Here is a 23,333-nt window from a genome sequence, read left to right as displayed (position 1 = left end):
ATCGTACTTGAGAAGAAACAGGTCCTCCTCTTAGAAAAACCTCTTAGACAGAGATCGTACTTGAGAAGAAACAGGTCCTCCTCTTAGAAAAACCTCTTAGACAGAGATCGTACTTGAGAAGAAACAGGTCCTCCTCTTAGAAAAACCTCTTAGACAGAGATCGTACTTGAGAAGAAACAGGTCCTCCTCTTAGAAAAACCTCTTAGACAGAGATCGTACTTGAGAAGAAACAGGTCCTCCTCTTAGAAAAACCTCTTAGACAGAGATCGTACTTGAGAAGAAACAGGTCCTCCTCTTAGAAAAACCTCTTAGACAGAGATCGTACTTGAGAAGAAACAGGTCCTCCTCTTAGAAAAACCTATTAGACAGAGATCGTACTTGAGAAGAAACAGGTCCTCCTCTTAGAAAAACCTCTTAGACAGAGATCGTACTTGAGAAGAAACAGGTCCTCCTCTTAGAAAAACCTCTTAGACAGAGATCGTACTTGAGAAGAAACAGGTCCTCCTCTTAGAAAAACCTCTTAGACAGAGATCGTACTTGAGAAGAAACAGGTCCTCCTCTTAGAAAAACCTCTTAGACAGAGATCGTACTTGAGAAGAAACAGGTCCTCCTCTTAGAAAAACCTCTTAGACAGAGATCGTACTTGAGAAGAAACAGGTCCTCCTCTTAGAAAAACCTCTTAGACAGAGATCGTACTTGAGAAGAAACAGGTCCTCCTCTTAGAAAAACCTATTAGACAGAGATCGTACTTGAGAAGAAACAGGTCCTCCTCTTAGAAAAACCTCTTAGACAGAGATCGTACTTGAGAAGAAACAGGTCCTCCTCTTAGAAAAACCTCTTAGACAGAGATCGTACTTGAGAAGAAACAGGTCCTCCTCTTAGAAAAACCTCTTAGACAGAGATCGTACTTGAGAAGAAACAAGTTCTCCTCTTAGACAGTCAGATCGTACTTGAGAAGGTTTTCATGGTTGATGACAGAATTGTTAGGATTATCTACGACGACGATGAAGATTGCTACTGATGCTACTATTGCTATTGTTGGTGTGCGTGTAACAGCTACTGCTAATACCGTTAACTATTGTGTGTTAACTAGTGTTTATTTTTATTTTTTAAATGTTGTGTTTTAAGATGTGATTTGTTTATTGGGTTGGTCAGGTAACCAATGGAACTTTTGGGCCATGTTCAGTTGCCAAACGTTATTGAATGTCGCAGATAGAAATGCCATTCATAGAGCCGCCATGATGCCTTATTCCACATACACTATCAGAGAGGCATTTGTCTGTTCTACATAGCATTATTTATATCTGAACGTTCCAAAACGTTGCATACCGTTGTCTGAACGCGCCCTGTATTTGATGTCAGTGTACAGTTACTCACTAGCCAGTAGGTGATCGTATTAAATAACTGGACTAACACACAACACACAACACACACACAACACACACACACACACACACACACACACACACACACACACACACACACACACAAACACACGCACACACACACACAGCATCTCCTTAGTGTGGAGGTGTTGCTTAGGTCATACATTTTGTAGTTTTGCACACAGGCCATCCGTTAGTGCCTCTCGTCCAATCCCACTGCAGTCCCGCCCCTCTTCCTGAATCCCTGCATCCCATTGGTTCCACTCTGAACCCCACTGGTCTCACTCTGCACCCCCACCCTGGACCCTCGCCTTTCCCTTCCCCAGACCGTCTCCCGCACCAGTACCCTCTCCCGCTTCTGATTGGCTGGCCCAGGGCTGACTGAGACTCTGTTCTATATCATAGCCTTTCATCTAAGACTGCTCTGCCCCCCCCCCCTGCACTTCAATGCATCCTGGCATTACACCCTCTGTACACCAGATGCTGTCATGCTCTGTGGGGAGGCTTATGTAAGATATAGGAAGGAGAGAGGGATAGAGGGATGGAGACTAGAGATCAAGAGACCATGGATCTAGGTTTTAAGTGGTCATTGTATTGATGTCTCTCGCTCTCTCTCTGAACAGAAATGAAACGTCTTCTCTATATGATATTGTGATTCCTGCATGTCTCACTGAATGGAGCTGTTTTACAAACATAATATCTATTAATAATAAAAATAATTCATGTACTCCGAAATGGACTGTAATTACTGCGTGTCTGTAACTACACAGGAAATGGACTGTAATTACTGCGTGTCTGTAACTACACAGGAAATGGACTGTAATTACTGCGTGTCTGTAACTACACAGGAAATGGACTGTAATTACTAGGTGTCTGTAACTACACAGGAAATGGACTGTAATTACTAGGTGTCTGTAACTACACAGGAAATGGACTGTAATTACTAGGTGTCTGTAACTACACAGGAAATGGACTGTGATTACTACGTGTCTGTAACTACACAGGAAATGGACTGTAATTACTGCGTGTCTGTAACTACACAGGGAATGGACTGTAATTACTAGGTGTCTGTAACTACACAGGAAATGGACTGTAATTACTAGGTGTCTGTAACTACACAGGAAATGGACTGTAATTACTATGTGTCTGTAACTACACAGGAAATGGACTGTAATTACTAGGTGTCTGTAACTACACAGGAAATGGACTGTAATTACTAGGTGTCTGTAACTACATAGGAAATGGACTGTAATTACTAGGTGTCTGTAACTACACAGGAAATGGACTGTAATTACTAGGTGTCTGTAACTACACAGGAAATGGACTGTAATTACTATGTGTCTGTAACTACACAGGAAATGGACTGTAATTACTACGTGTCTGTAACTACACAGGAAATGGACTGTAATTACTAGGTGTCTGTAACTACATAGGAAATGGACTGTAATTACTAGGTGTCTGTAACTACACAGGAAATGGACTGTAATTACTAGGTGTCTGTAACTACACAGGAAATGGACTGTAATTACTAGGTGTCTGTAACTACACAGGAAATGGACTGTAATTACTACGTGTCTGTAACTACACAGGAAATGGACTGTAATTACTAGGTGTCTGTAACTACACAGGAAATGGACTGTAATTACTAGGTGTCTGTAACTACACAGGAAATGGACTGTAATTACTACGTGTCTGTAACTACACAGGAAATGGACAAATAGACATGTAATGTTGTGTATATCTCGAGGGAGGAGAGGAGAGGGGAGGAGGATTGTAAAAGTCAACCGGAGAAGGCATTGTTTTTAAAATATCTATGTATTTTTGCTGTATATACATACAGTATGAATTTTGGTTTCAAATGAAAATGCAGATATATATATTTAAAAAAGTGAATATTTATTGCTCTTATAATATAAAACCTGTTCTTGCTGTTGGAAAAAATATAATGTTTGTGTTTTAATTTGTAACATCTGTAAAGAAACCATGGTACGTACATGAAAGGTGTGGAAAAGAGGACCAACCATGGTACGTATATAATACCCAATGGTTACCGCTTTTCATATGGTCCTTCAACATGGATTTGGTTTTTTAATTTACCAGCTCAATTGGATATTAACAGACCAAGTTATGGGGGTTATGTATCTGTGACTGATATATTAACAGACCAACTGATGAGGGTTATGTGTCTGTGACTGATATTAACAGACCCACTGATGGGGGTTATGTGTTTGTGACTGATATATTAACAGACCAACTGATGAGGGTTATGTATCTGTGACTGATATTAACAGACCAAGTAATGGGGGTTATGTGTCTGTGACTGATATTAACAGACCAAGTTATGGGGGTTATGTATCTGTGACTGATATTAAAAGACCAACTGATGAGGGTTATGTATCTGTGACCTGTCTCGTGAGGCGATAGTAAAATGCATTTCTAGAATCCTCTGTGACTTTACGTATACTAGTAGAAGAATATAATGTATTTAAATCCTGACTGGTTCTCTTTCCAAGCTGTCTACCAAATCAAGCGTCAGCCTCTTCATTATGACATTGGGATTGACATTAAAGTCTCATTACACGGTTACAACTACTGTATAATGTTGATATAACGGATGGTCAGTCCTTAGCGTCCGTAGCTCTGTCTATGAATTTGAGAGTGGTTATATTTTCTCTGAGGCCCACATCGTTTTACCAACAAAACAAAAGAGACGCTGTCTCCACTTTGTTATCGTTTTTAATGAATGATTCTAGTTTAAAAATACACAATAAACCCATCCCAAAAAAACAACAAGCATATCTTCAGAACAACAAAGCTGCGTGTGTCTCGTGCTGCACATCATATACTTTTAAACTATTCGCATTCATCAAACATTGTTACGGACATGGAGGTTTTGATCAACAAACGAACACCATGTACATACTTATTGTCGTTAAAAGGAAAGCTATAGTTGCACTGAGCAGACACTGATGTGGACAGAGATGTCCACAGGAAACATTGATGTTCGGGATTCAATCTGATCTGCTTCGGCAATAATAGAGGCCCTGACGGATTAATTGATTGAATTTATTTGACAATTTGTAAAACACACATGTATATATTAGGGCGCTCCAGCCTGTTACGCCTCCACAGAGAATTTAAGAAAATCATCAACACAATAAAGCTTAGGACTATTTCCATTGGAGTCCTTGTGGTCCTAACGACTACTGCAGCTCCAACCGCAGCTCCCACCCTGGCAGCTCCTACAACCCCATCCCCTGTCCTAACGACTACTGCAGCTCCAACCGCAGCTCCCACCCTGGCAGCTCCTACAACCCCATCCCCTGTCCTAACGACTACTGCAGCTCCAACCGCAGCTCCCACCCTGGCAGCTCCTACAACCCCATCCCCTGTCCTAACGACTACTGCAGCTCCAACCGCAGCTCCCACCCTGGCAGCTCCTACAACCCCATCCCCTGTCCTAACGACTACTGCAGCTCCCACCCTGGCAGCTCCTACAACCCCATCCCCTGTCCGAACGACTACTACAGCTCCCACCCTGGCAGCTCCTACAACCCCATCCCCTGTCCGAACGACTACTACAGCTCCCACCCTGGCAGCTCCCACAACCCCATCCCCTGTCCTAACGACTACTGCAGCTCCCACCCTGGCAGCTCCTACAACCCCATCCCCTGTCCTAACGACTACTGCAGCTCCCACCGCAGCTCCTACAACCCCATCCCCTGTCCGAACGACTACTGCAGCTCCCACCCTGGCAGCTCCTACAACCCCAACCCCTTGTCCTAACGACTACTGCAGCTCCCACCCTGGCAGCTCCTACAACCCCAACCCCTTGTCCTAACGACTACTGCAGCTCCCACCGCAGCTCCCACAACCCCATCCCCTGTCCTAACGACTACTGCAGCTCCCACCCTGGCAGCTCCTACAACCCCAACCCCCTGTCCTAACGACTACTGCAGCTCCCACCCTGGCAGCTCCTACAACCGCATCCCCTGTCCTAACGACTACTGCAGCTCCCACCCTGGCAGCTCCTACAACCCCAACCCCTTGTCCTAACGACTACTGCAGCTCCCACCGCAGCCACCCTGGCAGCTCCTACAACCCCATCCCCTGTACTAACGACTACTGCAGCTCCTACCCTGGCAGCTCCTACAACCCCCTTCCCCTGTCCTAACGACTACTACAGCTCCCACCGCAGCCACCCTGGCAGCTCCTACAACCCCATCCCCTGTCCTAACGACTACTGCAGCTCCTACAACCCCATCCCCTGTGTGCAAGCAGGTGAATGACTAATGAAACGTCTTTTAAGTTTCTCTCTCCCTCTTTCGATCTTTCTCTCGCTCACTCGCTCGCTCACACACACACACACACACACACACACACACACAACCACACACACACACACACACACACACACACACACACACACACACACACACACACACACACACACACACACACACACACACACACACACACACACACATACACACACACATACACACACACACAAAATAAATACAACAAAAATATTCTGGTAAATAGAATACATTCTTACTTCTGTACGGTTCCATTTTTCTTTCCAAAACGGTGTAGGTACTTTGCTACATCAAACAACCCTTCTCCTATTAGCTGTTGGAGAGCAGTCAACTGGAATAGACCAGGCACTGCAGCCAGCATCCCAAATGGCACCCTATTCCCTATATAGTGCACTACTTTAGACCCTATTCCCTATATAGTGCACTACTTTAGACCCTATTCCCTTTATAGTGCACTACGTTAGACCCTATTCCCTTTATAGTGCACTACTTTAGACCCTATTCCCTTTATAGTGCACTACTTTAGACCCTATTCCCTTTATAGTGCACTACTTTAGACCCTATTCCCTTTATAGTGCACTACTTTAGACCCTATTCCCTTTATAGTGCACTACTTTAGAGTACCTTAGTGTGTCTGGGCTACCTCCCCTTTGTCTCTCTTTCTCTGTGTCTTACTGACCCTTAATACAGAATACTCATTATTCTGTGTGTCTGGGCTACCTCCCCTTTGTCTCTCTTTCTCTGTGTCTTACTGACCCTTAATACAGAATACTCATTATTCTGTGTGTCTGGGCTACCTCCCCTTTGTCTCTCTTTCTCTGTGTCTTACTGTCTGTGCTTTAACCCTCCTCTCTTTCTTTCGCTCTTACACCCAATCCCCAAACACCCAATTCCCAAAAACCCAATTCCCAAAGACCCAAAGACCCAATCCCCAAAGACCCAAAGCTTGTAACTCACTCCACTGTAGAATTATCCTCTCCTCATCTCCTCCTCTCCTCATCTCCTCCTCTCCTCCTCTCCTCATCTCCTCCTCTACTCATCTCCTCCTCTCCTCCTCTCCTCCTCATCTCCTCCTCTTGCTCATCTCCTCCTCATCTCCTCATTTCCTCTCTCCATTGGTTCCCTCTCCTAATAAGAAAATATCATTTCACACAGTTTTCTCTATACATACATTAGTAAAATGGGTTTCTGGGATTCATATTTTTATTTTATTTTAATTAAAACAGAAAGCAGCTGACTAAAATATGAAGCTCTGCACTACACTTTCTCTAATCTGAATAAACGGTGTTTATTCCATACAATCTCCAGGAAGACTTAAAGTCTCCTATAAAAATCACAATACTCATCTTCATATCTCCCCATCTCTAGTAATGAATCAACTTCCTGTGTATGAATCACATGTTGACCTACAGTATGTTTACAATGCGTACATGATTTACAGTGTAAATCCCTTTCTCTTCCCGCTCAGTCTTCTTTCGTCCTCTTTAAACAATGTTATTTCTCATTCAATTCTACCATTTAGCTGCCGATGCTGTTCCTCTCTCTGTCCATATTATGTCAACTCTTTCTGTTTGTTGTCCTGCATCTCCTCTTGGGTTGGATTTATTTACATCCTTCTCCCTCTCCTCTCCTCTCCCATCCCTCCATCACCGTAGTAACAGAGATGGGGGTTGTAGACCTTCTCCTCTCCTCTCCTCTCTTTCTTCCATCCCTCCATCACACCGTAGTAACAGAGCTGGGGGTTGTAGACCCTCTCCTCTCCTCATCTCCTCTCCTCTCCTCCTCCCATCCCTCCATCACACCGTAGTAACAGAGAGAAGAGAATTATACACCTTCTTTCCATCCGGTGACCTGGATCCATGAGCGAGTAGTTCCTGGATGGTGACCCAGTTATCCAGGATCCTCTTGTTCCTCTTCTTCATGAACTTCTTCTGGCTGAGGGCCAGGATACTGGGACTACCACCTGTCTCCCCCTGCAGGCCTGGAGGTCCTCCAGTAGCCTTCCCGTCCACAGTTCCCTCCTGTAGGCCTCTGTCTCCCTTCAGGTAGTCCAGACGGCTCTGCATCATGAACTCACGGCGCTGCCGGTGCTCCCTGGCCCTCAGCAGCTGTTGTTTACGCTCCTCCTTCGACCAATAACGTCCCTGCTTCATCTCGCTGACCGCGTCGTCGTCCGTCGTCATGCCGCTGCGCTCTTCTCTGATCTTAATGGCCCGGGCTTTAAGGAGGCGGTCCCTCACTGGTCGCTTGGCAACGTAGCGCGTCCCGTCGCTACGGATCTTCACCTTACGGATAAGATAAGATAATATGGTGCATCAAGGCTATGGCAAAAGCAGGGTACATGCTCACCATTCCCAAAGATATAATTTAATTGCACCATGTAAGACATGTAGAATCAACAACTATCAATAAATAATGACAGGTAACACTTTACTTGACACCCAGCGGTGTCAGCTGACATAACTGGCCATAACCTGTCATAATAGCTGACATAACCTGTCATAACCTGTCATAATAGCTGACATAACCTGTCATAATAGCTGACATAACCTGTCATAATAGCAGACACTACTTGTCATAACCTGTCATAATAGCTGACATAACCTGTCATAATAGCTGACATAACCTGTCATATTAGCAGACATAACCTGTCATAACCTGTCATAATAGCTGACATAACCTGTCATAATAGCTGACATAAGCTGTCATAATAGCTGACATAACCTGTCATAATAGCTGACATAACCTGTCATATTAGCAGACATAATCTGTCATAATAACTGACATAACCTGTCATAATAGCTGACATAACTTGTCATAATAACTGACATAACTTGCCATAACTTGTCATAATAGCTGACATAACTTGTCATAACCTGTCATAATAGCTGACATAACTTGTCATAATAGCTGACATAACTTGTCATAATAACTGACACAACTTGCCATAACCTGTCATAATAGCTGACATAACTTGTCATAATAACTGACATAATCTGTCATAATAACTGACATAACCTGTCATAATAGCTGACATAACTTGTCATAATAACTGACATAACTTGCCATAACTTGTCATAATAGCTGACATAACTTGTCATAACCTGTCATAATAGCTGACATAACTTGTCATAATAACTGACATAACTTGCCATAACCTGTCATAATAGCTGACATAACATGTCATAATAGCTGACATAACTTGTCATAATAACTGACATAACTTGCCATAACTTGTCATAATAGCTGACATAACTTGTCATAACCTGTCATAATAGCTGACATAACATGTCATAATAGCTGACATAACTTGTCATAATCTGTCATAATAGCTGACATAACTTGTCATAACCTGTCATAATGGCAGACATAACTGGTCATAACCATGTCATAATGTGATCATAACACTGTTATGACCCATACATTGACGCCTGTTGTGACATATTGTGTTATTTGATGGCTGGTTATGACACCTACATAAGTGTCAAAACCCCAAAATCGAGGCAAAACATTCCAGTACACCATAGCCTACTTGTCAACACTATATTTATGTTATATGACATTTTCTGAAATTGACCGTATTAAATTATCATTGTAATTTAGCAAACATTTTAGGAGCAGGACAAGACACCCTCTTGTTGACATATACTAGAGAGGACTGTCTGGCTTACGGTTATGATGGTCATAAGGCTGTGACTGTGTCATAATGCTGTGACTGTGTCATAATGCTGTGACTGTGTCATAATGCTGTGACTGTGTCATAATGCTGTGACTGTGTCATAATGCTGTGACTGTGTCATAATGCTGTGACTGTGTCATAATGCTGTGACTGTGTCATAATGCTGTGACTGTGACATAATGCTATATGACTGTGACATAAAGTGTTTTTTCTTAGTATATATATAAAGTGATTGGGGATGGTCATAATGCTGTATGACTGTGCCAGGTATTTAAAATATGATGGGGGAAAAAACATGACTGTAAACATAATTCCTGACCAACAACAACATACAAAGGACTTCAGAAACAAACTTTAAAACGAAAGGAAACCTCTTGGCCTGGAAAATACATTTGAATAAATGTGGGTTTTGACAATCTTATGCGGGTTTCTTTTAACCAGCCATAAAATAGGACAAAATATGTCACAACAGGTGTAAATATATAGGTCATGATGGTCTTATGACCATATTATAACAGGTTATGACAGCCGTTATGACATGGTTAAGACCATGTCATAACGTATTATAAAACTGGGTGTCTAGTAAAGTGTTACCAATAATAAAATCTCAAATATCAACATTAGGCCTTTCCTGCTGAATGGTAAATATAAAACCTGAAGTACCTTCCACTCCATGCGAGGTGAAGCCGGCCCCGGCTGCAGAGGGAGGTGTAGGGGGAGGCCGGTGTGGCTGTCCTGGGCCTCTGTGCTGTCTGCTGGGGCACCACTAACACTCCTGGGACTGGCCTGACCACTGCTGCCCGCTGCAGCCCCTCTCTCGCCTAGACCCATCCCCGGGTCCACGGATCGGTCTACAGAGTCCAGGGAGTCGATCCGGACCTCCGGGTCGCTCGATGGCAGCTGCATGCAGCTCTGGTAGGGTTTCGGTGCCGGAGGCTTGTTGCCTTGGCGACGCCGGGTGAAGTATGGGCTGGACTCTGCGGTTCGACCCCCTGACCTGTCGTGGTGTGTGGGGTTAGCTCTGGGGGACTTCCGTGGGGGTGTTGTGGTTGTTCCGCCATCAGCTATCCCCCTCTGCGATGATGACCCCCCCCCGACAACGTTATCCCCCTGTGTCAGAGACCAGAATTTTGGATGGACGGGGCTTGTGCTGGCGTTGGTCATTTGGATCTGGTACTTCCTGCAAGAAAGAAAGAAAGAAAGAAAGAAAGAAAGAAAGAAAGAAAGAAAGAAAGAAAGAAAGAAAGAAAGAAAGAAAGAAAGAAAGAAAGAGAAAGAGAAAGAAAGAAAGAAAGAAAGAAAGAAAGAAAGAAAGAAAGAAAGAAAGAAAGAAAGAAAGAATGAAAGAAAGAAAGAATACTCTCTCATAGGGAGATTTTCTTGGCAAAAATAGAGGTATTCCTGTGTTAAGAAAACAATGACAATTTTAACTACTGATTTACAGGACATTACACAGCACAAGACAGACAAGACTTCTACAGCGTATACAGAATCAATACAGTATCAATAGATGATCTATACAGAATCAATACAGTATCAATAGATGATCTATACAGAATCAATACAGTATCAATAGATGATCTATACAGAATCAATACAGTATCAATAGATGATCTATACAGAATCAATACAGTATCAATAGATGATCTATACAGAATCAATACAGTATCAATAGATGATCTATACAGAATCAATACAGTATCAATAGATGATCTATACAGAATCAATACAGTATCAATAGATGATCTATACAGAATCAATACAGTATCAATAGATGATCTATACAGAATCAATACAGTATCAATAGATGATCTATACAGAATCAATAGATGATCTATACAGTATCATTAGATGATCTATACAGTATCATTAGATGATCTATACAGTATCATTAGATGATCTATACAGTATCATTAGATGATCTATACAGTATCATTAGATGATCTATACACTATCTATACACTATCTATACAGTATCTATACAGTATATATAGAGTATCTACACCGTATCAATACAGTGTCTATAGATTATCTACACAGCATATATATACAGTTTCTATACAGTATATACAGAGTATCTATACAGTTTCTATAGATTATCTACACAGTATCTATACAGTATATATACCGTATCTATACAGCATCAATACAGTATCTAAGCAGTATCTGTAGATTAACTACACAATATATATACAGTATCTACACTGTATCTATGCAATGTCTATACCGTATCTATAGAGTATCTACATAGTATCTATACAGTATATATACAGTATCTACACAGTATCTATACAGTATCTACACAGTATCTATAGAGTATCTACACAGTATATATACAGTATATACACAGTATTTATACAGTATCTACACAGTAGCTATACAGTATCTCACAAGACATTACCTGTAGCTGTTGGGAGAGAAGGAACCATTCAGACTCCCATGTCCTCCTTTCTCCCATCCCCGCCGAGACCCGACCTTGTCGGCCCCATCTCGGCTGTGTCCTCCTCTACCCTCTTCCTGGATGGACAAAGACAGAGGGAGTAACTCGGTGCTGACCAGAGGGGTGGTCCTGCAGCTCTCTCCCCCTGTGTTGTAGGCGCTGGTGCTGTCTTTGTCTTGGTCTGGGTCTGGGTCTGGGTCAGATCTCTCCCGCTCAGGGAGCTCATTGATGTCCGATAGCTTGCGGTGGAGCTCGTTGGCGGGCTCTGGGTCTGTGTCGTGGTCGGGTGCGGGTTCAGAACCAGTGGGTAGGGCTCCACGGCCAACAACGTCCTCCTCCAGAAGCCACGCCTTCATGCATCGTTCTCTCAGCTGTTGCATCTTCTGCACTCTCAGGATGTTGCGGCACTTAAACTCTAGATGACGTAGTTCCTCCTCTAACAACGCCATCTCGTGTTGCGTCATGCTCTCGTTGCAGTTTACATCGACTTTTGGGTCACTCCCCCCTTCACCCTCACACATCTCACCCTCCTCCTCCTCCTCCTCCTCCTCAGTCCCTGATCTTCCTCCCTGGCTTCTCTCAGCAAGCTTCCTGCTCCTTTCAAACTGACACCGGATCTCTAGTAGCTCCCTGTACCTCTCGCACTCTTCCTCAGTCAGACCCGGCATCATCATCATCATCATCAGTGGGTCGGGTACGTACCCCCCCAACCCCAACCCCAACCCCAACCCCAACCCCAACCCTGTCCCCAAACCCCCTCCCAGTCCCTTTCCTCCATACAGCCCCACCCTTGGCTGGGAGTCATTACTGAGGTGGATCTCTTGGAGGTGGGGCGAGGGGGACGAGGGTGTATTCCCAGGCCTGAACTTCCTCATGCTGCCTGGGGTGTTGGTTGTGTTGGTGTTTGTGGCGCTGGTCTGGTCCTGGTCCTCTCCCAGCAGGTCATGTTCAGAGGACTCAGCGTTGTGGGTGCTTTCGTCTGTACGGCCCACGCCACTGTCCAGCTCCTGACTGTTACTGGGGAGATGACCAGTATCATAAACAGTATCTATACAGTATCTACAGCATTTACAGTATGTTCACAGTATCTACAGAGTATTTGTACAGTAGCTACACGCTGTTACTGAGGAGAAGAGAAGAAGCAGTAGGCAAATAGCCTGGAGAGGCAGCTTGATGTACACCCCCTGGACAGAACGCTAGTCTGACACAGGGGAGAGAAGCAGTTTTAGGGCTATAGCAACTAAGCTAGCCACTGATGGGCCCCTGAGGGGCCGCCAGTAGTTGCCAGTCGGCCGCGAACTTTGCCGGCGGCAAGCTGCTAGTGGGTCATTAGACGCTCGCTAGCTGGGTTAAGGTTAGGGTCTAGTGGGCTACTACATGTGGTCTAGTCTGTTCTCTGCCAAGGTTGGCTAGAATGAGTAGACTATACTGAGTGGAGTTCAAAAAGTTCTCGCACTTAAAACCATGTACAAAAAAAAAAAAATTCTATACAATATTTTTCTATATTTAATTGCACTGTACTTGACTAGTGAACACAGAACACCACAGGTGCAAAAGAAATGTGCAAACAGAGGTAAGGTATCGTCTGTATTTCGTCACCAGTGACATACTAGTAATTTAAATACCCCCCCCCATCTAATGTTAATCGGGATCTAACATGGCCGCCGTAGAATGCTGGAGTGTCATGTAAATGCATATCATAATGCAGAAACGTCAAAGTACCGACTCTGTAAATAAATGGCTCTGACGCTGTACCAACCTGAGAGTAGTCAGACTAAGGATGTGGGTGGGGGTGTGTGGCCCCTCTCTGCAGAGGCTGGGCAGGTGGCAGGTGTGGAGGGCCTCAACATTCATGCTGAGAGGTATCTCCATAACCACCTCCTCTGGGTTTCTCTGGTGCTCGTTCTGGGTGAAGGAATGGATGGTTGAGTTTTTTTTCTTTTCTCAAAGACACCAGCATTGTGGTTGAAGTGCGTTTCAAAGATGGCAAATGGTCAAAGTTGAGTAATGTCATTGATTGTTGAAGGAGACGAGGGACGAAAGAACATAGGATGAAAATGAGAAAAGTTCATAATACAACAAAGGTCATAAAATACGTTATTTTTAGTTCAACACAATTGTTTTATGTTATTTTAAAAACACTAGATGGCAACATAATCATTTAACATCCATGTGTTATATGTTCCTGAAGTTAGATTGTGTTATTTGAAATGTAAAATAAATATGGATCTTGATATTGAGCAATTCGACTACAATGTTTTAGCTTTCTGTATTGGGTTATTGATTTATTTGAAAGATAATTTAATGTCATTTACATGAAATGTCACAAAGAGCAGAGCATAGATTTTTGGCTCTTTGTCATGTTCCTCAGAATCAGAATTAGTATCAGAATACAGGAGTACCAGTATATTTACACTAGTACCAGTATACAGTATATTTACACTAGTACCAGTATACAGTATATTTACACTAGTACCAGTATACAGTATATTTAGAGTATTACCAGTATACAGTATATTTAGAGTAGTAACAGTATACAGTATATCCGGTATTCCGGCGCCGACAGAGATGGCCGCCTCGCTTCGCGTTCCTAGGAAACTATGCAGTTTTTTGTTTTTTTACGTGTTATTTCTTACACTAGTACCCCAGGTCATCTTAGGTTTCATCACATACAGCCGAGAAGAACTACTGAATATAAGATCAGCGTCAACTCACCACCAGTACGACCAAGAATATGTTTTTCGCGATGCGGATCCTGTGTTCTGCCTTACAACCAGCGCCACGGGATGGTTCCCATGCAGCGACCCAAAAAAACGACTCAGAAAAAGAGGGAAACGAAGCGGTCTTCTGGTCAGACTCCGGAGACGGGCACATCGTGCACCACTCCCTAGCATTCTTCTTGCCAATGTCCAGTCTCTTGACAACAAGGTTGATGAAATCCGAGCAAGGGTAGCATTCCAGAGGGACATCAGAGACTGTAATGTTCTTTGCTTCACGGAAACGTGGCTCACCGGAGAGACGCAATCCGAAGCGGTGCAGCCAGCGGGTTTCTCCACGCATCGCGCGGACAGAAACGAACATCTTTCTGGTAAGAAGAGGGGCGGGGGCGTATGCCTTATGGCCAACGTGACATGGTGTGATGAAAGAAACATACAGGAACTCAAATCCTTCTGTTCACCTGAATTTAGAATTCCTCACAATCAAATGTAGACCGCATTATCTACCAAGAGAATTCTCTTCGATTATAATCACAGCCGTATATATCCCCCCCCAAGCAGACACATCGATGGCTCTGAACGAACTTTATTTAACTCTCTGCAAACTGGAAACGATTTATCCGGAGGCTGCATTCATTGTAGCTGGGGATTTTAACAAGGCTAATCTGAAAACAAGACTCCCTAAATTTTATCAGCATATCGATTGCGCAACCAGGGGTGGAAAGACCCTGGATCATTGTTACTCTAACTTCCGCGACGCATATAAGGCCCTGCCCCGCCCCCCTTTCGGAAAAGCTGACCACGACTCCATTTTGTTGATCCCTGCCTACAGACAGAAACTAAAACAAGAAGCTCCCACGCTGAGGTCTGTCCAACGCTGGTCCGACCAAGCTGACTCCACACTCCAAGACTGCTTCCATCACCTGGACTGGGAGATGTTTCGTATTGCGTCAGCCAACAACATTGACGAATACGCTGATTCGGTGTGCGAGTTCATTAGAACGTGCGTTGAAGATGTCGTTCCCATAGCAACGATTAAAACATTCCCCAACCAGAAACCGTGGATTGATGGCAGCATTCGTGTGGAACTGAAGGCGCGAACCACTGCTTTTAATCAGGGCAAGGTGTCTGGTAACATGACTGAATACAAACAGCGCAGCTATTCCCTCCGCAAGGCTATCAAACAAGCTAAGCGCCAGTACAGAGACAAAGTAGAATCTCAATTCAACGGCTCAGACACAAGAGGCATGTGGCAGGGTCTACAGTCAATCACGGACTACAGGAAGAAACCCAGCCCAGTCACGGACCAGGATGTCTTGCTCCCAGGCAGACTAAACAACTTTTTTGCCCGCTTTGAGGACAATACAGTGCCACTGACACGGCCTGCAACGAAAACATGCGGTCTCTCCTTCACTGCAGCCGAAGTGAGTAAGACATTTAAACGTGTTAACCCTCGCAAGGCTGCAGGCCCAGACGGCATCCCCAGCCGCGCCCTCAGAGCATGCGCAGACCAGCTGGCCGGTGTGTTTACGGACATATTCAACCAATCCCTATACCAGTCTGCTGTTCCCACATGCTTCAAGAGGGCCACCATTGTTCCTGTTCCCAAGAAAGCTAAGGTAACTGAGCTAAACGACTACCGCCCCGTAGCACTCACATCCGTCATCATGAAGTGCTTTGAGAGACTAGTCAAGGACCATATCACCTCCACCCTACCTGACACCCTTGACCCACTCCAATTTGCTTACCGCCCAAATAGGTCCACAGACGATGCAATCTCAACCACACTGCACACTGCCCTAACCCATCTGGACAAGAGGAATACCTATGTGAGAATGCTGTTCATCGACTACAGCTCGGCATTCAACACCATAGTACCCTCCAAGCTCGTCATCAAGCTCGAGACCCTGGGTCTCGACCCCGCCCTGTGCAACTGGGTACTGGACTTCCTGACGGGCCGCCCCCAGGTGGTGAGGGTAGGCAACAACATCTCCTCCCCGCTGATCCTCAACACTGGGGCCCCACAAGGGTGCGTTCTGAGCCCTCTCCTGTACTCCCTGTTCACCCACGACTGCGTGGCCACGCACGCCTCCAACTCAATCATCAAGTTTGCGGACGACACAACAGTGGTAGGCTTGATTACCAACAACGACGAGACGGCCTACAGGGAGGAGGTGAGGGCCCTCGGAGTGTGGTGTCAGGAAAATAACCTCACACTCAACGTCAACAAAACTAAGGAGATGATTGTGGACTTCAGGAAACAGCAGAGGGAACACCCCCCCATCCACATCGATGGAACAGTAGTGGAGAGGGTAGCAAGTTTTAAGTTCCTCGGCATACACATCACAGACAAACTGAATTGGTCCACTCACACAGACAGCATCGTGAAGAAGGCGCAGCAGCGCCTCTTCAACCTCAGGAGGCTGAAGAAATTCGGCTTGTCACCAAAAGCACTCACAAACTTCTACAGATGCACAATCGAGAGCATCCTGGCGGGCTGTATCACCGCCTGGTATGGCAACTGCACCGCCCTCAACCGTAAGGCTCTCCAGAGGGTAGTGAGGTCTGCACAACGCATCACCGGGGGCAAACTACCTGCCCTCCAGGACACCTACACCACCCGATGCTACAGGAAGGCCATAAAGATCATCAAGGACATCAACCACCCGAGCCACTGCCTGTTCACCCCGCTGTCATCCAGAAGGCGAGGTCAGTACAGGTGCATCAAAGCTGGGACCGAGAGACTGAAAAACAGCTTCTATCTCAAGGCCATCAGACTGTTAAACAGCCACCACTAACATTGAGTGGCTACTGCCAACACACTGTCAATGCCACTGACTCTACTCCAGCCACTTTAATCATGGGAATTGATGGGAAATGATGTAAATATATCACTAGCCACTTTAAACAATGCTACCTTATATAATGTTACTTACCCTACATTATTCATCTCATATGCATACGTAGATACTGTACTCTATATCATCGACTGCATCCTTATGTAATACATGTATCACTAGCCACTTTAACTATGCCACTTGGTTTACATACTCATCTCATATGTATATACTGTACTCGATATCATCTACTGTATCTTGCCTATGCTGCTCTGTACCATCACTCATTCATATATCCTTATGTACATATTCTTTATCCCCTTACACTGTGTATAAGACAGTAGTTTTTTTTGGAATTGTTAGTTAGATTACTTGTTCGTTATTACTGCATTGTTGGAACTAGAAGCACAAGCATTTCGCTACACTCGCATTAACATCTGCTAACCATGTGTATGTGACAAATAAATTTGATTTGATTTGATTTGATATATTTAGAGTAGTAACAGTACACAGTATATTTAGAGTAGTAACAGTATACAGTATATTTAGAGTAGTACCAGTATACAGTATATTTACACTAGTATCAGTATACAGTATATTTACACTAGTACCAGTATGCAGTATATTTACACTAGTACCAGTATCCAGTATATTTAGAGTATTACCAGTATACAGTATATTTAGAGTAGTAACAGTATACAGTATATTTAGAGTAGTAACAGTATACAGTATATTTAGAGTAGTAACAGTACACAGTATATTTAGACTAGTACCAGTATACAGTATATTTACACTAGTATCAGTATACAGTATATTTACACTAGTACCAGTATACAGTATATTTACACTAGTACCAATATACAGGTTATTTACACTAGTACCAGTATACAGTATATTTACACTAGTACCAGTATACAGTATATTTAGAGTAGTAACAGTATACAGTATATTTAGAGTAGTACCAGTATACAGTATATTTACACTAGTACCAGTATACAGTATATTTACACTAGTACCAGTATACAGTATATTTACACTAGTACCAGTATCCAGTATATTTAGAGTATTACCAGTATACAGTATATTTAGAGTAGTAACAGTATACAGTATATTTAGAGTAGTAACAGTACACAGTATATTTAGAGTAGTAACAGTATACAGTATATTTACACTAGTATCAGTATACAGTATATTTAGAGTAGTATCAGTATATTTAAAGTAGTACCAGTATACAGTATATTTAGACTAGTACCAGTATACAGTATATTTTGAGTATTGCCAGTATACAGTATATTTAGAGTAGTACCAGTATACAGTATATTTACACTAGTATCAGTATACAGGTTATTTACACTAGTACCAGTATACAGTATATTTACACTAGTACCAGTATACAGTATATTTATACTAGTACCAGTATACAGTGTATTTAGAGTAGTAACAGTATACAGTATATTTAGAGTGGTAACAGTATACAGTATATTTACACTAGTACCAGTATGCAGTATATTTACACTAGTACCAGTATACAGTATATTTAGAGTATTGCCAGTATACAGTATATTTAGAGTAGTAACAGTATGCAGTATATTTACACTAGTATCAGTATACAGTATATTTAGAGTAGTATCAGTATCCAGTATATTTAGACTAGTACCAGTATACAGTATATTTACACTAGTACCAGTATGCAGTATATTTACACTAGTACCAGTATCCAGTATATTTAGAGTATTACCAGTATACAGTATATTTAGAGTAGTAACAGTATACAGTATATTTAGAGTAGTAACAGTATACAGTATATTTAGAGTAGTAACAGTACACAGTATATTTAGACTAGTACCAGTATACAGTATATTTACACTAGTATCAGTATACAGTATATTTACACTAGTATCAGTATACAGTATATTTACACTAGTACCAGTATGCAGGAAATATAGAAGAGACAGTATTACCAGTATACAGTATATTTAGAGTAGTAACAGTATACAGTATATTTAGAGTAGTAACAGTATACAGTATATTTAGAGTAGTAACAGTACACAGTATATTTAGACTAGTACCAGTATACAGTATATTTACACTAGTATCAGTATACAGTATATTTACACTAGTATCAGTATACAGTATATTTACACTAGTACCAGTATGCAGGAAATATAGAAGAGACAGGTGAATGGGTGATAGAGAGAGGGAGAGGGAGAGGGAAGGGTAGGGGTAGAACGGAGGGAGGAAATATAGAAGAGACAGGTGAATGGGTGATAGAGAGAGGGAGAGGGAGAGGGAAGGGTAGGGGTAGAACGGAGGGAGGAAATATAGAAGAGACAGGTGAATGGGTGATAGAGAGAGGGAGAGGGAGAGGGAGAGGGAAGGGTAGGGGTAGAACGGAGGGAGGAAATATAGAAGAGACAGGTGAATGGGTGATAGAGAGAGGGAGAGGGAAGGGTAGGGGTATAGGACAGAGGGAGGAAATATAGAAGAGACAGGTGAATGGGTGATAGAGAGAGGGAGAGGGAGAGGGAGAGGGAAGGGTAGGGGTAGAACAGAGGGAGGAAATATAGAAGAGACAGGTGAATGGGTGACAGAGAGAGGGAGAGGGAAGGGTAGGGGTATAGGACAGAGGGAGGAAATATAGAAGAGACAGGTGAATGGGTGATAGAGAGAGGGAGAGGGAAGGGTAGGGGTAGAACGGAGGGAGGAAATATAGAAGAGACAGGTGAATGGGTGACAGAGAGAGGGATAGGGAAGGGTAGGGGTATAGGACAGAGGGAGGAAATATAGAAGAAACAGGTGAATGGGTGATAGAGAGAGGGAGAGGGAGAGGGAGAGGGAAGGGTAGGGGTAGAACGGAGGGAGGAAATATAGAAGAGACAGGTGAATGGGTGATAGAGAGAGGGAGAGGGAAGGGTAGGGGTATAGGACGGAGGGAGGAAATATAGAAGAGACAGGTGAATGGGTGATAGAGAGAGGGAGAGGGAAGGGTAGGGGTATAGGACGGAGGGAGGAAATATTGAAGAGACAGGTGAATGGGTGATAGAGAGAGGGAGAGGGAAGCGTGGAGGGATGAGATAGAGAGGAAATGTAGGAGGAGGAGGAGACAGGTTTATCTACAACGTCCCATTTTTGTTGCTTCAAGGTCACAGCTATATATTCACACAGACACACAGCATGCACAGACACACACACAGTCACCCAGCATGCACAGACACACAGTCACCCAGCATGCACAGACACACAGCGCACGCACACACACACACACACACACACACACACACACACACACACACACACACACACACACACACACACACAACACATCAATACCACTATCTTACCATACTATATGTCATTATGTAGTCTCACTAACAGTGATTCAACTTGGATTTGGGAGGTGGAGGATGGGGGGGTTATAATGTACTAGTCTGAATACAATGTGTACTGATACCATTCTAAATATACTGTATACTGGTACTAGTGTAAATATACTGTATGCTGGTACTAGTGTAAATATACTGTATACTGGTACTAGTGTAAATATACTGTATGCTGGTACTAGTGTAAATATACTGTATACTGGTACTAGTGTAAATATACTGTATACTGATACTACTCTAAATATAATGTATACTGATACTAGTCTAAATATACTGTATACTGATACTAGTCTAAATATACTGTATACTGGTACTAGTGTAAATATACTGTATACTGATACTACTCTAAATATAATGTATACTGATACTAGTGTTAATATACTGTATACTGATACTACTCTAAATATACTGTATACTGGTACTAGTCTATATATACTGTATACTGATACTACTCTAAATATACTGTATACTGATACTACTCTAAATATAATGTATACTGATACTAGTGTAAATATACTGTATACTGGTACTAGTGTAAATATACTGTATACTGATACTAATGCAAATATACTGTATACTGATACTAGTCTAAATATACTGTATACTGATACTAATGTAAATATACTGTATACTGGTACTACTCTAAATATACTGTATACTGATACTAGTGTTAATATACTGTATACTGGTACTGTGTCTGTGTGAATATATAGCTGTGACCTTGAAGCAACAAAAATGGGACGTTGTAGATAAACCTGTCTCCTCCTCCTCCTACATTTCCTCTCTATCTCATCCCTCCACGCTTCCCTCTCCCTCTCTCTATCACCCATTCACCTGTCTCTTCAATATTTCCTCCCTCCGTCCTATACCCCTACCCTTCCCTCTCCCTCTCTCTATCACCCATTCACCTGTCTCTTCTATATTTCCTCCCTCCGTTCTACCCCTACCCTTCCCTCTCCCTCTCCCTCTCTCTATCACCCATTCACCTGTCTCTTCTATATTTCCTCCCTCCGTTCTACCCCTATCCTTCCCTCTCCCTCTCCCTCTCTCTATCACCCATTCACCTGTCTCTTCTATATTTCCTCCCTCCGTTCTACCCCTACCCTTCCCTCTCCCTCTCTCTATCACCCATTCACCTGTCTCTTCTATATTTCCTCCCTCCGTTCTACCCCTACCCTTCCCTCTCCCTCTCTCTATCACCCATTCACCTGTCTCTTCTATATTTCCTCCCTCCGTTCTACCCCTACCCTTCCCTCTCCCTCTCTCTATCACCCATTCACCTGTCTCTTCTATATTTCCTCCCTCCCTCCGTTCTACCCCTACCCTTCCCTCTCCCTCTCTCTGTCACCCATTCACCTGTCTCTTCTATATTTCCTCCCTCTGTCCTATACCCCTACCCTTCCCTCTCCCTCTCTCTGTCACCCATTCACCTGTCTCTTCTATATTTCCTCCCTCCGTTCTACCCCTACCCTTCCCTCTCCCTCTCCCTCTCCCTCTCTCTATCACCCATTCACCTGTCTCTTCTATATTTCCTCCCTCTGTCCTATACCCCTACCCTTCCCTCTCCCTCTCTCTATCACCCATTCACCTGTCTCTTCTATATTTCCTCCCTCCGTTCTACCCCTACCCTTCCCTCTCCCTCTCCCTCTCCCTCTCTCTATCACCCATTCACCTGTCTCTTCTATATTTCCTCCCTCCGTTCTACCCCTACCCTTCCCTCTCCCTCTCCCTCTCTCTATCACCCATTCACCTGTCTCTTCTATATTTCCTCCCTCCGTTCTACCCCTACCCTTCCCTCTCCCTCTCCCTCTCTCTATCACCCATTCACCTGTCTCTTCTATATTTCCTCCCTCCGTTCTACCCCTACCCTTCCCTCTCCCTCTCCCTCTCTCTATCACCCATTCACCTGTCTCTTCTATATTTCCTCCCTCCGTTCTACCCCTATCCTTCCCTCTCCCTCTCCCTCTCTCTATCACCCATTCACCTGTCTCTTCTATATTTCCTCCCTCCGTTCTACCCCTACCCTTCCCTCTCCCTCTCTCTATCACCCATTCACCTGTCTCTTCTATATTTCCTCCCTCCGTTCTACCCCTACCCTTCCCTCTCCCTCTCTCTATCACCCATTCACCTGTCTCTTCTATATTTCCTCCCTCCGTTCTACCCCTACCCTTCCCTCTCCCTCTCTCTATCACCCATTCACCTGTCTCTTCTATATTTCCTCCCTCCGTTCTACCCCTACCCTTCCCTCTCCCTCTCTCTGTCACCCATTCACCTGTCTCTTCTATATTTCCTCCCTCCGTTCTACCCCTACCCTTCTTTATTCAATTCTAGAATAGAATTTCTAGATTATTTAGTTTGGTTTGTTATCTATTTGTTGTGGAGATCTGATAGTAGAAATGCCACTCTTTTCTACATTTTGCCATGGCGAAAGATTTATCGTGGCCTAGCAGGTATATGTACTGTATGCCTTAAAGACTGTGTGTGTGGCTGTAAGCTAGAGAGACTGAGTGTCTGTTTGTGTACTTGTGTATTTGCAGATGTAGGATCTTAATTTGAGAAAAATGTCCTGCAGCTAC

At 43.4% G+C, this 23,333-nt stretch overlaps 1 protein-coding gene across 2 annotated transcripts in view; it reads right to left on the bottom strand.

Moving 5' to 3' along the window:
- Positions 1 to 6,226: 6,226 nt before the first annotated feature.
- The window catches only part of LOC109878835 (PDZ domain-containing protein 4), a 56,810-nt gene continuing 39,703 nt past the window's right edge, over positions 6,227 to 23,333 (bottom strand). The window contains exons 8-12 of one of the 2 annotated variants that reach the window (XR_004203756.1): positions 13,583 to 13,728; positions 11,785 to 12,840; positions 10,047 to 10,563; positions 6,425 to 7,989; positions 6,227 to 6,347 (exon numbers count right to left, since the gene is read on the bottom strand). Coding sequence is in view for 1 of the 2 variants with exons in the window: in XM_031794846.1 (XP_031650706.1) it covers positions 7,501 to 7,989; positions 10,047 to 10,563; positions 11,785 to 12,840; positions 13,583 to 13,728 (2,208 nt within the window). In the remaining variant the exon portion in view is untranslated. Of the gene's footprint in view, positions 7,990 to 10,046; positions 10,564 to 11,784; positions 12,841 to 13,582; positions 13,729 to 23,333 lie in introns of both variants that reach the window. The other variant, XM_031794846.1, reaches the window with a different exon arrangement.

This window comes from Oncorhynchus kisutch, linkage group LG17 (assembly GCF_002021735.2).
Source record: "Oncorhynchus kisutch isolate 150728-3 linkage group LG17, Okis_V2, whole genome shotgun sequence".
In the NCBI taxonomy this organism is placed as follows: domain Eukaryota; kingdom Metazoa; phylum Chordata; class Actinopteri; order Salmoniformes; family Salmonidae; genus Oncorhynchus; species Oncorhynchus kisutch.
Note: the sequence above shows the minus strand (reverse complement) of the source record. Positions and strands in the feature narration are given on the sequence as shown.